Genomic DNA, 17,985 nt, shown 5'->3' on the forward strand with positions numbered 1-17,985 from the left:
CTTATCAGATATATGATTTTCAGTACTTTCCCACATTCTGTGAGTTGTCTTTTCACCTTTTTTTTTTTTCTGTATACACACACTGTATTTTATTTTTACAAGAGATAAATAAACTGACACCAAGCATTGTAAATGGATGACCACAACAAAAGCAACAATGATTGCAATTACCAAACACGAAACACACTCATACTATGTCATAATATTGACATTCAGTCTAGTAATCCTCCACTGTAACAGCTCCTTTACTTTGCAGTGAAAATTGATTTGTATATTTTTTGCCTCTGAGTCCTTGTGGGATTTTTTTTCTTTTATTCAAAGAGAAAGTCACAAAAATTATAATCATCCTCCTCAGTTCACTCAGTCCCATGTAATTAATTTTTTTCTTCTTCTTGATCTTTTGTTAGCACTTTTATGAATTCATCAGTTTTCCATTAGAGTTCTGAAAATGCTTATTCATTCAGTTCAGCAGTATAGTCAGTTACCAGAAACCTGTACTTGTCAGAGTCTTTTCCATGAATTCCTTGAAGATGAAACCCTTTTATAGGAACATTTTTGCAAAAGCATCAGAGTACACCCAGAACTGTCTGTAAATGACAAAAGACTTAAAAATGACCACGGTTAAAGATTTGATGAAAGTTCATAATAATGCAATTGACAAGGAAATTTAGTTATTTCTGAGATATACATTTTAAAGTAATAACTAGAATTATGACTTATAACATTATACCAGAACATAATAAGATTTTTAGAAATTTCATGTAATGTCTGAAACATTTATATTAACATATTTCCATACAAATAACCCAAAGAAAGTTTAGTATTAGTTGTTTTTTTTGTTTGTTTGTTTTGTACTGCAGGTTCTTATCAGTCATCAATTTTATACACATCAGTGTTTACATGTCACTTGATTTTCTAAAAAGCATCAAATCAATCAGGGGAGAAAGGAAAGTCATTTCTGCACATTGTGCTTGAACAACTAAATACCAACATGGGGAAAAAATAAACATGACCCCTACTTCACACACCATATACAAACATCAATTCAAGATGCATCACAGACCTAAATGTAAATACTATGAAGCTTTTACAAGAAAACATGAGAATATCCTTGTGACTTGCATGTAGGCAAAGGTTTCTCAAAGACAGGACACAGAAACGATAATCATAAAAGAAAAAAACTATAAATTCAGATTTATCTAAATATAAAACTTCTATTAAACTTCACTGTTAAAGTGAAAAACCACAGGCTGTCAGAAAATAGTCACAAAAATTCACAAAAACACATCTATGAAGGGGGTTAGTATCCATGAAATATAAAGGCTTCTACAACTGAAAAATGAGAAGGGAAACCAATGAAAAATGAGCCAAAGATTTGAATATTTTTCAAAAGAAGATATAAGAATGACCACAAGCACATAGAAAAGTGATCAACATCATGAGCTGAGAAGGAAATGTACGTTCAAACCACAATGAAATACCACTGTATATCCAGTATAATGGTTAAAATTAAAAAGACTGACAATACCATAGGTTGGCAAGGATGTGGAGCAGTTTGAACTCTCATACATCATTGGTGGGAATAGAAAATGATAGAGCACTGGAGAAAACCTTTTGGGAGTTTTTTTAATCAAACTAATCATATACTTGCCCTATAACATAGCAGCTACAGTCCTCTGTGTGTACCCAAGAGAAGTGAAAGCATGTCCACAAAAAGGCTTACACAAGAATATTAATAGCAACTCTATTTGAAGGCCCCCAAACTGGAAATTAGCCCAGCTGTCTGTCAGTAAGAAAATAAATAAATGAACTGTGATGTATTCCTTATATGGAATACTGCTCAGCGATAAAAAGGAACATGAATAAATCTCAAACATGTTAAATGAAAGAAGCTTCACACAAAAGAGTTCATTACTGTATGATTCCATTTATCTGAAATCCTAGAAGAGTTACAACTAATCTGTGATGGAAAAAAAAAATTAACACTGTTTGCCACTGGGGTCAAGAAGGACTGTAAAGAGGTATGAGGGAACTTTCTGGAGTGAAGGTAACATTCTGTATCTTTATATAAGTTGGGGCCACACAGGTTTATGCATTTTTGAGAATTTATCAGGTGATACACTTAAGATTTGTGCATTTCATTGTAAGTTTTGCCTCAAAAAAGGAAAAAGATCTGAAAAAATATGGAACTCTAGTTAATGACAAGCCTACTGAAATATTTAGGGACAGTGTACTAATGTTTATGATTTACTTTGAAATGCATCAAAAAATGTAAATGAATTGAAGGATTGATAGCTGGATGAGATATGTGATAAAGCAAGTCAGTGAACTGTTGATATATGGATGTTTGGTGCAGTATTCTTTCAGCTTTCTCTGTGTTTGAAAATTCTCATGATAAAATGTTGAAAGTGTCTCAGGAGATGAAACCAGAGCATCTTTTTTCAGTAGAATGCATTGATTTTTTGGTTTATGAAGCAGAGGCAATATAACGTAGTAAAGCTAGAACTGGTTCAAATCCAAGATCCTTGACTTACTAGCTGTGGGATCTTGGGATCTTACTTAATGATCTGTGCCTCAGTTTCCTCTAAAGTAATCAAAATCACAGCCATAGGGTTATTAAGATGGATGGATGGATGATACTTGGATTAGTTCTTACCACATATTAAGCTCCATATGTGTCAATTACTAGCCAAGCATAATTGAAATACATTTAATTTTAAGAAGCAAGTGTTTTCCTTGATTCTGCTTTAAATTTTCAAATTTCACCTGCTTTTAAAATATTTTATAGTTGAGATGAGATCAACAGCAGTTCTGGTAGAGGCATGATGAGGGAGGGGAGTAAGAGGAAAGTGGGGGAATGGACGGATGGAGAAATGAAAAGGACTGAGTTTTATGCATTTCTATAACAAGGTCACCATGTACTTGATTAGCCTTTTTTTTAAGCTTTTTTTTTTTAAGTATGTTGCACATTTTTTTTTAACACACTAAAAACCACTCAGTTTTATTAATTAACATATAATAAGTTCATATATACTGTAAATAAAGTACATGTTTTCTGTATGTTCTACTGGAAATAGATGCATTGCATAAAACCTGTATTAATGTCTATAGATTGACCTAGAAGCTGAGACGGTGAGCACTGTAGCTGGCATTGGAATTCAAGGTACAGATAAAGAAGGTGGAGCTAAAGGAGAAGAACAGCCCATTAGTTCTCCTTGGGATGTAGTTTTTGGAAGGTCAGGTATGTAAACTTTTGATATTAAATATAAGTAAATTTTGCTAAGTAAAAGTAAGATTTTTAAGATATTATGGGAACATTCATTTGGATTAATTCTTTTACTAGTTATTTTATGCTTTTATACCAATGACTTGGGATTTGTTACTTGCATAAAAACAAAGCCAGCAGTAATATATAGAAGATAGAGTAAATATATCATTATATATAACATGTAACATTACATACATATTATATTTTATACACAAGATAGGGTATGTATTTCTCTAATGTTAAAGAATTTCATCTTAGTTGCAGCTTCCAATTAAGATAGTTCTGAATATTCTGAAATTGGAAGGATTATAGTTTCAGAATTTCAAAAGATTATTCACGCACTATACTGTTTAACAATGTCCTTTTTATTTACTGTCATGTGAAAAATCAAGAAATGACAGCGGGTTTTTTTTTAGATTATCAATAAAATTTTTATTTAATTATTATAGCTTCTTTTGAGTAGTTAAAAAAAAAACTTTACCTATATACAATGGAATATTACTCAGCCATAAAAAAGAATGAAATCTTGCCATTTGTGACAACATGAATGGACCTAGAGGGTGAGAAAGACAAATACTGTATAATTTCACCTATATGTGGAATCGAAAAACAAATGAGCAAACATAACAAAACAGAAACAGAGTCATAGATACAGACAACAAACAGGGAAGGGGATGGTGGGGATGAGTGAAATAAGTGAGGAAAACTGAGGTACAAATTTCCAGTTACAAAAGAAATGAGTCACAGGGATGCAATGTACAACATGAGGAATATAGTCAATAATAATACAATATCTTTGGTAACTAGACTTACGGTGATCATTTTGCAGTGTATAGAAATATCAAATCACTACGTTGTGTACCAGGAGCTATCATAGAGTTGTAGTCGATTATACTTCAAAAAACAAACAAACGTATAGAAAAAGAGATCAGATCTGTGGTCACCAGAGGCAGGGGTGGGGGATTTGGATGAAGGTGGTCAAAAGGTACAAAATTCCAGTTATGAGATACTTAAGTAGGGCTATAATGTACAACATGATTAATATAACTAACAATGCTGTATGTGTGTATGAAAGTTAAGATGAGTAAATCCTAAGAGTTCTCATCACAAGGAAAAAAATTGTTTTTTCTTTTCTTTTTTAATCTATATGAGGTGATGGATATTCACTAAACTTAATGTAATTATTTCATGATGTATGTGAGTCAAATCATTATGTTGTACATCTTAAACTTATACAGTGCTATATATGTCAATTATATAAATAAAACTGGAAGAAAAAGATAAAATTAAAAAATAAAACTTAATTTAAAAAGTAAAAACTTTATCCTACTGAATTACTCAGATAATTGAAATGAGATTTGCCTTATTTTTACAATCTTTATTACCTATATATTACTTGACTAAAAGATAATTCAGGAGCGCTAGTACTCTTATTTTTCACTGGCCCTCTGCGTTGCTGACATGGTTATCTACGTGTTTAAAACCAGAGTAACGAAGAAAGAAATTTAGTAGAATATATTGAAAGTGGAACTTGGAGCTAAATGGTTTGTATGATTTTAATATATTTATAGTGACTTAAGCACCATCTTAGTTGGATGATTTTACATTTGAGATAATTTTTTAATGATGCCAATTTGGTTATAATTCAAAGACCTTAATTTTTTCATTGTGATTAACTTTTTTTTTTCTTTTTTAATTTATTTTTGGCTGTGTTGGGTCTTCGTTTCTGTGCGAGGGCTTTCTCTAGTTGCGGCGAGCGGGGGCCTCTCTTCATCGCGGTGCGCAGGCCTCTCACTATCGCGGCCTCTCTTGTTGCGGAGCACAGGCTCCAGACGCGCAGGCTCAGTAGTTGTGGTTCACGCGCCCAGTTGCTCCGTGGCATGTGGGATCCCCCCAGACCAGGGCTCGAACCCGTGTTCCCTGCATTGGCAGGCAGATTCTCAACCACTGTGCCACCAGGGAAGCCCTGTGATTAACTTTTTATAAACCTTTTAATATTTATAAAGTAACTGAATGAACTTCTGGTACTACCTGCACTTAATATATGTAACTTAGGTATTTTGTGTAAGTTAGTTTTGAAAATTCCATTTTTGGAATTTGGTGCCCTGACAATGAAGAGTTGTGTTAGTGGCTCACAGTGGGGAGGGGTTGAGAAGGTAGAGGGAGCAGTGTGTCTCAAAAGCAATCAGTAAGGGGACATATTATATGTAGAGATTTTAAAAACAATAAGAAAACCAATTACACCTCGATCTTCTTTTTATCACCATGCGCCAGCAATTCTAAATAATTTCAGGGTTAAAAATACTCATCCCCATCAGGACTTAACTGGTCTTGCCTCCCTGCTTTTGGTACACACCTGAGCTATTTGAACATAATCTTATAGATGGAAAAACAGTCTGAAATATATCTGTTAGTAAAATAGTCAAAGTGGATGAGAACTGTTATTTTGGTATGTTATTACCTTCCCTCAAGGAAAAAACAATTCTCTTAATATGTAAGCCCCCAGTGATTTATAGTTAATAGTCCATATAGCAATTCAGTTATTGATATTTATATTTTACATCTTACAGCCTGTATTTACTGTCAGTAATTGCCACAGTAAAGCTTCATAAGAAATCATCCCCAAACTCATAGAAACCTAAACCTTTATTTCTCACTTACATACAGGGTTGCGGTTCAGTTGATCAAGGCTGAGCCTGGGCTTGGTTCCAGACTGTTTTTTGGGTCCAGATCTGCTCCATTTGTTTCTCCTTTTCCTTGAGCCAGTAGCTGACTGAGGTATATTCTTTTGGCAAAAGGCAGGAGCACAGGAGAGTAAGCCCAGTTACACACATGTAAAGCCTTTGCTCATGTCATATCTGCTTACCTACTGTCATTAAAGCAAGTCACATAGCTAAGCTCAAAGTTATGGGGCAGGGATATGTACTTTGCCTACAATGAGGCAATGGCAAGGGTGTGGTTGTATTATTACCACAGAGGAATAAAGACTTGAGACCAGTAATTCAGTCTGTTACATATTTCAGAATTTACATTGCTTAGAAACAGGGTGTACTTTACCGGATGCTTTACTAAGTTGGATTTATTTAATAGAGTACTTACATATTTTTATAGGCTAAAAATTTTTCAGTCATACTTTATGGCATGGAATTTCTGGTTGTTTATCTCGTATTGAGAGTGTACCCAAATTGCTTTCCAAGGAAAATATTGGCTCTGTTGACAAGTACTCCCTCAGCTTCCAACTGGAGTGATGTGCTGAGGCTTGTGTCTTTATTAAGCTCAGCTTTTAGAAAAGGAAGTGAATCCTACCTTAGCTCAATAGATCATTAAAAGCGTATGGTTCCACATTTAACTTACAGTTTAAACTAGCTTCACTCCAGGTACTTGGCAAGAGGAGTAGTCTTGAATGCACTTAAATAAGCTCAACACCTTTCAAAATGCTAAGAGAAAATGGTTTTCAAATACTGTATGAAGGACCTATAATCACAATGACTACAAAAGTTTTTAACCTTGAGTTATATACCCAAGGCATTCATGGTTAGATTTTGCGAAGTACTTAAATTTCCCAGAAATTCTATTTGAGGTTTGGGGGAATTGGTCAGATTCTCATCAGAGTTTCAAAGTGGTGTGTTACCCCAAAATGTTTTAAGAGCCACTGCTTTAAATCACTCTGAAGTCTAATCCTGGATTAATGCATATTGTCAGAGTATGGGGAAATTTGATTATAGAATAATTGCTCTCCTTACAATTGTTTTTACTAAACTATATTTTGATATCATGTCATTCATTTAAAAATATATTAACACATCAACATATCTTACATTCATTTATATGTGTATATGTTTCATATTGTATATTTCATCAAAACACAGTCCTATGGGACTTCTGAACTGTTTTTACTATAAGGGTTTGCTGCTAATTTCAGTTATTATCTTATAAATAACCTCTGATTATCTACCAGAGAATTTTTCTGTGTTATAGATAATTATGTTTTTTTCTAAGTATCAAGTTTGTTTTTAAGCTCCTGGATAATTTGAATATCATAACTGATTATGTTTGCATTGTTATATTGATTCCTAGGAAACTTGGAGACAGATTTGTCTCTAGCAAAGTGTAATGGAAACATGACATTCATTTTTTAATATTACTTGGCTGCATCTTTCCTTTCTACTCTATTTACCTATTGCTTCAATTTTCTTATTTTAAATTTATTTATCTTACTAGGGTTTATTTCCTTGTAACTACCTGAATACTTTGTGAAATAAAAGTAGAAGTACATAAATCCAGTAGAATAATTTACTGAACTGATTGGGTATGATAATTGATCCATGTGGAAAAAAGAATCTGTTAATCATAAAACTAAAAATGCGTTAAGAACTATAAATGTACATTTATAAAATGTACATTTTTAAACCAGTCTTTTGACGTTTAAGTGTGTCTTTTCTGACAGTCTTATACCAATCACAATGTTTTGTTTTGGTTTCCTTAAACTGTGATGAGTTTTTAAAACACCTGCAAAGAACACAGGGCTGAAATTTTTAAAACCTGTTCTTTCCAATTGTCTTTCCACATCTTATTCACTAATAATTTGACTTTGCTACTTGCCTTTATTGTCTTTCCAAAGTATTAACTTTGTTTTCAGAGGAAAAACTTCCTTCCAATTCATTCATATTGAATTGGTTTGAATATATTTAAATTATGTAATTGTACAACTGGTTTAAGCAGATGTGGGATTAAATGCAACTTCAAGGGGACTATGGTTAAGAAAAATTGTTCTTGTAAGCACTTAAATTCTTTAATACTTTAAGAATTATATAGAATATTTCTGAAATTCTGCCATAGTTAGGAATATGAGAAAGGATGGAATTATCAGAAGGAAAACATGAAAAATAGATAAGGTATTGTGGTATCTTCATATATTAAGCTGTTCTGCAGTGCAAACAATGGACCACAGCTACACCTGACAGCATGGAGAAGTATCAGGAAATCTGTTGAGTGGAAAAGCACCTTTTATAGAATGTTCAGTAGCAAACAAGACTAACTATACATTGAGAGATCCATTCAGACATGGTAAAATTTTTAAATCAAAGAAGATAATGAAAAACAAATTTTTAGACTGGTAGTTCCTTCTGGGAAGAGGAGGAGGATATGCTCACAGAGGGATGCAGAAGTTTTCAAATAATCTTCCCTTTTCTTGAGTTGGTGTTGTGCACATGGATGTTTAGTTATTATTTAAACTTTATGTAGAACAGTTATCCATTCATATGCATATTTAAGTAAAAATTAAACCTTAAAAGGAAAGAAAATAGATCAGATAAAGAGAGTGAAAGATAACGAAGACAATATACAGTTGAATATATACCCCACCAAGAGACTCAGATAATGAACAGCGTACTTCAAAAAGAGATTAGGGAAAGGGACTTGAAATATCTCTGATTATTTTAAATATATATGTGATATGTAAACGTGTGTGTGTTTGTATTTTAAATAGTACCTGAATATTTAACCTAATTATGCCATTACAGTGATAAAAGCATGGAAATAATTCACATAAATTGATTTTTACAAAAAATCACTTTACAAAAGTTATTTTCATCTCTGTCCATTTTTGATTATCACTCTCAATATGGTCAAAACTTTATAATGCACTAAAAATAATTTAAAATAACTCCAATAAATTCATTTTTTCACTAGAAACATTGCCATGTTTCTAAAATGCATATCAAGTCTGTGCTGTCTCCACTCATGCCAGACAATAACCGGAGAATTTTTTTTATCGTAAAGGTCAGAACCCCTGCTAGTCTCTAAGTGCTTCAGACTTCACCTGATTTAAAATCATTTACAGAAAGGATAGTGTGCCCAAATCCCAGTAACCTTCCTTGCCCCTTTAATCAACATTTCCCTAGATAGAAATTTAGTTGTACTTATTTGACCTTTAATGATTGAAATCCAACTATTTAGTATGCTTGTCTGGTAATCTACAGCTTAGATAATATGCTTCTCTGACTTCCATTAATATGCTCTAAATAAAATACATTTATCCTCTTATCAGGTGATACAAAATTTTTTGAGGAATAAATTTTATATAATGTGACTAGTGTGTTTTTATTTTAACAAAATAAAAACAGTTGTAGTATTTTTATGTCTGAATAATTATTATCACACTGACTTGGTGTTTATAAGGTTTTTTTTCAGTCCAAATGATGAGGTAATAATTTACAGAAAGTAACATTTACCCTTAATAGGTGTAAGTTCTATTATGAAGAATCTTTATAACCATTGCTACAGTCAAGATATAGAATATTTCCATCACCCCAAAAAGTTCTCTTATGACTCTGTTCAGTCTCCCTCCCTCCCCCTCTACCACCCACTCTACCCACTCCATCCACTGGCAACAATGATTTCTTGTTCCTCAGTATAGTTTTGTATGTCTGGTTTCTTTCAGTTACCATCATCTTTTGCAATTCATCCATGTTCTTGCATGTATCAGTAGTTCTTTTTTATTGTTGAGTAGTATTCCATTGTACAGCTGTACCACAATTTGTTTATTAATTCACCAGTTGGTAAGCATTTCAGCTGTCTCTAGTTTATGGCAATTATGATTAAAGCCTCTATAAACGTTTGTGTACAGGTTTTTATGTGGACATATATTTTCTCTTGGGCAAATGCTTAGGAATGAAATTGCTAGATCATGTGATAAGTGTATGTGTAATTTTATAAGAAACTGCCAAACTGTTTCCCAAAGTTGCTGTTTTCTTAAAAATCCCGTGTCTGGCTGGAATAATTTTGCTTTTGTGTGAAGAACTAACTTTAACATTTCTTGTAGCACATGTCTGCTAACAATGATTTCTCTTGGCCCTTTCTTTGGAGGGGGAGGGTCTGAAAAAGTAGCATTCATTTTTGAAAGCTATTCTTACTCCATAAATAAGTCTGGATTGGCTTTTTTTTTTTCTTTGATATTTTAAAGATGTCATTCCACTGTGTTATAGCTTACATAGTATAAACAAGCAGTCTGATTTAATTCTTTTCCTAGTTCCTTAGTATAAAAAATGTGTTTTTTCCTCTGGCTGCCTTCAAGATTTTCTCTTTGGTTTTCAGCAGTTTGATTGATACGTCTAGGAGTTATCCTGCTTAGGATTCTTGATGTCCTTCGTTATTTGGAAAAATTCTCAACCATTATCTTCTGAAATAGTTTTTCTGCTCCTTTCTCTTCTTTCTGGGATTTCAGTTACTCATATGTTAGATTCTAATATTATATTCAACAACTTTTACATATTATGGTTTTGGGTCTTTTTAAATTTTCACCCTTTTTTCTCTTTGTGTTTCAGTGTGCATAATTTCTGTTGATTTATCTTTAGAGTCATTGATTGTTTCCTCAGCTGTGTCTAGTCAACTGATGAGCTTGTTGAAGGAATTTTTCATTTCTGATATTATTCTTTTTCTAATAGTATTTCCATTTTATTATTTCTTAGAGATTTCATCTATCTGCTCAAATTCCCCATCTATTTAGGTACGTTGGCCATCTTTTTCTCTAGATTCTTTACCATAGTAAGCATAGTGATTTCAAAGTCTTATGTCATAGATCTAAATTTCAGGTCATCTCTGAGTCTGTTTCTGTTGATTGCTTTGTCTCTTGAAAATGTTTTTTTGTTTGTTTTTAAATTTTGTTTTGCTTACATTTATGTGCGTCTTCTCATTTTTTGTTAAATTCCAGTCATGCGTGGAACTATAGAGGCTGAGATCAATAGTATTTGTCATTAATATGGGAGGTCGAGTCAATTTAGTCAGAAGCTGGCCTGGATCTGGATTTTATTATTGCTGTGAGTTCTGTCAAATCACCATAGCTTTCACAGCCCTCTAGCAGTGGGCTGTTGCCTAAGCCTGGGGGGCTAGATGCTAGAGACTTTTTCTTAGTGTTAGTACTCCACCGTCAGCTTTCAGTCAGCCAGCACAGATCCCCGAGGGATAGACTGCTGCTGTCTTTCCGTACTAGGTTGCACTGGGGCTAAGGGAGAGTTCTCTGTTGTTCTGGTGAGCCTCAGTCTTAGGGAGGCACTGTGTGCCTGGGCCTCCATGAAACGAGGTGGAGAGCTTAGAGCTTTTTCAGTGATTCTGTTCCTTCTCTCTCTGGCAGCTAAACTCTGTCTTATATCTGTGAGTGGTTTTGAAGCGTTTCCTGCTTCTCTCCCAGCAGTGGGAAATCTCTACTTGGTGTCTGGGGTCTTTGGCCAAAGACATTTCCTTGCCCCTCCCCCAGAGGTAGAGAGTTTTTTTTTTTTTTCCTCTCCCCCTCCTCCAGTTATAATTAGTCTTTTCCTGTGCCCTGGCAGTGGCAGACTTTGTTGCTTTTTCCTGGTGGATTAAGGCTTTGCTTTACAGGGGAGATTTAGAAGCTGTGCAGAAAAAACCATTTATACTAATGGATGATTTCACAGATGCCATTAAGAGGGTTCCAGTCAGTGGGATCTATTTTGGTCATAGTTGCTTAAAATAACACAGAATTTTTAAAAGCTGGACTGCAGGTAATTTTTATATTCATATTTCATTTGCTGATTTTGTTCCTGTTTTCTGAAACTATTTCACTAATCCTTCTTGATAATGGATAATTATGAGAGATTTTGCCTTTAAAAATACTTAACTCCCAAAACCTTTTTAGCTATTGGCATTGTCCTTTTTTTATTTTTAATTTGTGACTGCTGTAAGTCAGTGATTCTAAGGACACTTTTTTTTTTTTAATAAATTTATTTTATTTATTTATTTTGGCTGCGTTGGGTCCTCTGCTGCATGCAGGCTTTCTCTAGTTGGCGGCGAGCGGGGGCTACTCTTTGTTGCAGTACAGGGGCTTCTCATTGTGGTGGCTTCTCTTGTTGCAGAGAACGGGCTCTAGGCACATGGGCTTCATTAGTTGTGGCTCACGGGCTTAGTTGCTCCACAGCATGTGGGATCTTCCTGAACCTGGGATCGAACCCGTGTCCCCTGCACTGGCAGGCGGATTCTTAACCACTGCGCCACGAGGGAAGTCCCAAGTGCACTCTTAATTTAAGGTTGAAATGTTCATGATTGCCACATTCTTGTTAGAAGGAACTAATACCCATACTTGGTGATACAACTATATACTTTTTTTTTTCTTTAAGCTGAGGGGAAAGTCAAGAGACTTCTTCCCAACAGGATGGAAATTTTATTTTTTATTTTATTTTATTTTACTTATTTATTTTTGGTTGCGTTGGGTCTTCGTTGCTGTGCGCAGGCTTTCTCTAGTTGCGGCGAGCGGGGGCTACTCTTTGTTGTGGTGTGCGGGCTTCTCATTGTGGTGGCTTCTCTTGTTGCAGAGCACAGGCTCTAGGCACACAGGCTTCCGTAGTTGTGGCACGCGGGTTCTAGAGCGCAGGCTCAGTAGTTGTGGTGCACAGGCTTAGTTGCTCCATGGCATGTGGGATCTTCCCAGACTAGGGATCGAACCCATGTCCCCTGCATTGGCAGGAGGATTCTTAACCACTGCACCACCAGAGAAGTCCCACAACTATATACTTTAGATTTAAAAATCCAGGATGAACAGTATAAACATGATTCTTATTAGTTTGAAAGACATTATAAATGCCAGACTACACCCCCCCCATTTTTTTTAACTCCCATTTTATTTGCAAGAACAAACTCTTCAGCCCTCAGTGAAATGGTTAGGCAGGGTAAAAACTTCTTGAGTGGCAGTTTAGCAAGGAAGTGATGAGCCTGGACTCTGGGGCCAGACCACTTGGGTTCTAATTAGTTTCACATCTTAGTAGTTGTGTGACTTTGGACAAGTTACTCAGCCTCTTGATGCCTCAGTTTCCTCATCTAAATGGGAGATACTAATAATATCTACCTCAAATGCTTATTGTGAGAATTATGAGAATTAATATATGGAAAGCACCCAGAACAGTGCCTGGCACATAGAAAGTACTATATAAGTGTCTGTTGTTATTGTTGTTTGCTATAAGATTCTCATTATAAAAATCTCAAGGAGATGTTGATAAGCTGAACCAAACCGGAAATGGAAAGGCAAGGGACTGGAAAAAATACTTGAGATTATTTGGCCACAGGCTATTCCAGAGGCTACAAGAAGAGAAGGGCAGAAGGAGTGACCTAGCCACAAATACTGGAGTATAAAGCCTTGGTTACATTTGATCAGATCTCAATTTCTGATCACACATTAAAATGCACTTGGGTAATTGAATCCAAAGCTAAGTCCATGGGGCAGGGGTGGAAGGGAGGGAAAAGAGAATGGGCCAAGCAGAGTATTGGCCAGAAGAGCACAGGCTCACTTCTGTTGTTCCTTCATTCTGATCAGAACACTAATAATCTGGAATTGGACTCACTAATGGATTATTCTTCCAGGTTTAGCTGTGTGAATACCAACAAATTATTTAACCCCTTTGAATTTCAATTTCTTTATAAAATGGAGATGATAATAATTAGACTTGCTAATGTTGTTAAAGGAAATAATCCATATAAAGTGATTATTAGCTCAGTGCCTTAAACAGGAAATGTTCTGAATGGTTTTCATTTTCACCACCATGTCCCCTGTCATCATTATCATCCTCATCAACTGGTATGTAGAATCATAAACTCCTGAATCCCGACCTGACACAGCCTCTGCTTCTACACTATTTCTCATACCTCCAGCTTCTAAAGGAAATAAGTACACAGAGGCCAAGACCAAACAGATGCTCACACTAATATTACGATGAATCTTTGGCCTCATAGGTAGACCGTAGTTGAACTAGCCTGGCCTGTTTGGAGAAGTAGATAATGGAGACCTGATTTGGTCTTTCACTCCTGTATATACCAACACAGCTCTTCCTTGGCAAAGTAGAGAGGCTTTAAACCCATGTCATCTTCTAATGATTATAGTTTTATTTCCAATCTTTATGCTTTTTGCTTCTTTTTCTTGTATGAATTAGGACCTTCATATGATGCTAAATAAGTGTTGATAGCAGATCTCCTTGTCTCATTTCTATTCTCAGGGGGAATGTCTTAGTTCGGGCTGCCATAACAAAATGCCACAGACTGGGTGGCTTAAACAACAGAATTTTATTTTCTCACAGTTCTGGAGGCTAGAAGTCCAAGGTCAAGGTGCCAGCATGATTGGTTTCTGGTGAGAGCTCTCTTCTGGCTTACAGACGGTCACCTTCAACCTTTGTCTTCACATGGCAGGGGCAAAACAAAATAAAAGAATATAATAATGAAAAGCTTTTGATCTAGTTCTAAAGTGATTAAGCAGAGACTGAGTCCCCAGAATATATGGATGCCACTGTCACTTATAATATAATTTATGTTTATTAAAAATATTTGACTATGAAAAATTAAATGGAAATAAACTACTTTCCTTTAGATTTCATGTGATAGCAGTTAACACAGCGAAAGAGGCAGCATGTTAAAGTCTTGTTGGACTTTCTGGGTTCAGATTCCAGTTCCTTCATTTACTAGCTCTGTGATCCTGGCAAGTTAGCTAACCTGTCTTAAGCCTCAGTTTCTTTTGTAAAGGGCCTGTAAGAAGGGCCTTTTGAGAAGATTTAAGTGATAATCTCTGTAAAGTGCTTGGCACATAGCAACCACAGTTTATTGACCATCAACATTATTTTTGTTAAACAAAATTTAAATTAACAAAATTTAATTTTGTTAAATTAAAAGACATTTGAAAGCAATTCAAGTTAAGGAAGAAAAATTCCTTCTGGACACAACTACTTGAAGTTAAAGAAAGTACAAATAAAATAGCATTTCCAAGATATTTATTTTAGCATATGTCTGACCAAATTATTTTAGTGAAAATGTCTCAACTACATGTAAAAGTAGCTTCAGAATACAGCTTAATATTTTAAAAATAGAATTAATTTAAGAAACAGAGCCTTGTCACATTGTAATAAGTTGTAATATCAGTCTTAAAAAACAGAAAATTATTTATTAATTTTAGAAAACAGCTATATTGTAATATATTATACTCTTAGGTTTATTACATGTCAACCATATCTTTTTGAAAAAGGTTCACAACAATTAAACAGTAGATTTTTAAAGAGCAGCAGTGATGTGAGTCTAAGTCTAAAAGCTAATACTGGGGTAGAAATATACATTTCTTAAACTATTACAAGATACAGTCCTTGCATGAGAAATTGTTCAAAGAACTATTCCTATATTCCTAAAGCATGTAATTTAGGTACTTGAGTGCCAGAGTTTCTTTGGAGAGTGTGTGTCAACCCATTTCTTCTGTCACATAAAATAAGAAATCAGATGTTTAAAAACATTGTGCCCAGAGATGCAGAGGGACACTTTGCTATTAAGAATACTTTGGATTTCTATGAATGTAAATTTATAAGTCTAAAGAAGTAAACTTTTCATGAGGAAAATGGAAAAATTTCCAAAACGACTTAAAACATGGCAAATATTTTTACTTTCGTCTATCATGATTTATAAACATACTACTGTCTTCCCTTAATTTAAATTTCTGAAAGATTGGGAATATTTGTATTAACCAGATATATATATATAGTAATTACTGTTTATTTTCATAAAGGTTCAGAGGTCCAAAGAGATGACATTCTGTGGATAGCCATGGCAGGGACTCATCAGATATGGGCATTCCTGTTGGACTGTGGCAGATTACCAAAGAAAAAGTAAGTGGTAACATCTCTCTTTGGGTACACGTGGCGTTCACACAATTCCTCTTCCCGAAGTCTCCATCCTCGTCGCTCTCACTGTACTAGTCAGGATGTGCTGGGCTGCGCTACCATAAGCAGCGGCCCAGGTCCTGGGTGGCTTAGGACGAGGATTATTTGCTGGGGGAGCAGTACCCTGCCCGCCAGGCTGATGCAGCAGCCACCGTCCGGAGCTCTGCCAGCTGTCCTGGCAGAGAGAGACGGAGGTGGTGAGTTGCTCAATGGCTCTGAAAACTTCTCCTCAGAAGTGACACACATCACTTCTACTCACCTTTCATCAGCCCAAGTAAGGCTCGTGACCACACCCAACTTTGGGGAGCTTGGGAAGAGCGGTCCCACCGAGCATCTACAAGGAGAACTGGAAACATCTTTTATTTTAACGCATATTTCTAATATCCCTGATCATTCATTCAGATATTTGAAGACTGCATAGCAGGGTAGTTAATAGCTCAGGTTTTGTAGTCAGGCCTGAGATTGAGTCCTGGCTTTGCCACTTAGTATCTACATGAGCTTAGGAGAGTCACTTTAACTTTCTAAGCCTCAGTTTCCTTATTTATATCTACCTCAATAGGCTTGTGTTGAGAATTAATGTGTGTGAAGAGCTCAGCCTAGTGCCTGGCATGTACGGTAAATGTTGGTAGCGTTGCTGCCGCTGTTAGGGATATAAAGATGGAAAAGTAGTGTCTCTACAGATTTTCTTGTATTTTTTCTATAGAGCCTTTCCTGTTCTCCCTAACACCCCAGCCTTTCTCTTTCCCTCCCTTCCCCGCCCTCCCCTCCCATCTCTCCCTTCCTCTCTTCTCCCTCCCTCTCACCCCTCTCTCTCTCACCTTCTGTTTTTGGTTGCACTTGTTTACATAACTGTTTTCTCCTAGTAGACTGCTGCTTAAAGGAAAGGACTCTTTCTCATTCACTTTTGTGTCCCCTGTACCTAGCACAGTATCTGACACGATAGGAGCTCAGTAAGGGTCTGCAGAAGAAATAAATGAATGAAAGTCATAGACCATAAAGACTGTCAAACCACCCTAGAAAGTAAGTGCCAGTCACCTCAGTTACTTTTATCAGTAGAAAGGGGCAGTTATATAGATAATCCAAAATATCAGATATTCTAAAGAGTGTATATGTGTGTGTTGCTTTGTATGATGTTTTGCAACATTTAATCATTCATCTAACAAATATTAAGCAAACTGGGCACTATGCTTGGCAGTAGGGATGAAATGATATGTTTACTATATTAAGAATAAAATGAAAAGATGTGGTTACTGTCTCCTCAGTGGGTTTTCAGAGGAAGAATCAGATCAGCAAACAAACAAAAAATAGTTGGGAAGTACAGGTGCTGTGTGCAAAAGGAATCACTGCAGTAGTCCTTTAAATTGAAGTTGTCCCTTACATAAATAAGAGGAACACCTGATATAAATAAGATCTGAGGTATCAAGGAAGGCTTCCTGGAAGATGGTACTAAACTAAAACCTGATAGAGAGTAGGAAGGAGTTCGGAAGAGTAGAGGTTCTCCAGGCAAGAAATGACCCTAGTGATGTCAGTAGCAGCCAGATCATGAAGTGCCTTGTGAGTCTTTTTTAGAGATTTGAAAGTTATTCCGCATACCTTTATAGAAAGTTTTAAGCTGGGAAGTGACATAAGATTTGTGTTTTTGAAAGAACACTGGCAGCATTTGGCGTGTGACAGTACTAGAGACAGAGACACAGTGAGGGGGCTATTGCTGTTATCCAGGCCAGAGATGATAGTCGCCCAAACAGTGACGGGACCAATAACATATAAGATGAGGAAAAAAGGAGTAGCAGAGATGACCAGAATATGCTCTTGTAAGCGATGGCTGTTTTGGACCTAGATGGTCAAGAGTGGACTAAATTTCCACATAAGTAGAGTTGTCACTTGTTCGCAATAGTAAAGTGTCCATTTGGATCACATTGACCTGTATTATAATTTTAAGGACGCTTTATCTTTGTTACTGATCTTCAAGTGGTAATAACTCCTGAGCTTTTAGAAGTTACCGTTTCTCCCCACTCTTTCTAC

The 17,985-nt window shown here is 35.6% G+C and overlaps 1 protein-coding gene across 1 annotated transcript in view; it reads left to right on the forward strand.

Annotated features, from left to right (window-relative positions):
- NHLRC2 (NHL repeat containing 2) overlaps nt 1–17,985 on the forward strand; it is a 50,492-nt gene that overhangs the window by 21,917 nt on the left and 10,590 nt on the right. The window contains exons 5-6 of the mRNA XM_068548606.1: nt 3,112–3,241; nt 15,810–15,909. Coding sequence (XP_068404707.1) covers nt 3,112–3,241; nt 15,810–15,909 — 230 coding nt within the window. The remainder of the gene's footprint in view (nt 1–3,111; nt 3,242–15,809; nt 15,910–17,985) is intronic.

This window comes from Eschrichtius robustus, chromosome 7 (assembly GCF_028021215.1).
Source record: "Eschrichtius robustus isolate mEscRob2 chromosome 7, mEscRob2.pri, whole genome shotgun sequence".
Lineage (NCBI taxonomy): Eukaryota > Metazoa > Chordata > Mammalia > Artiodactyla > Eschrichtiidae > Eschrichtius > Eschrichtius robustus.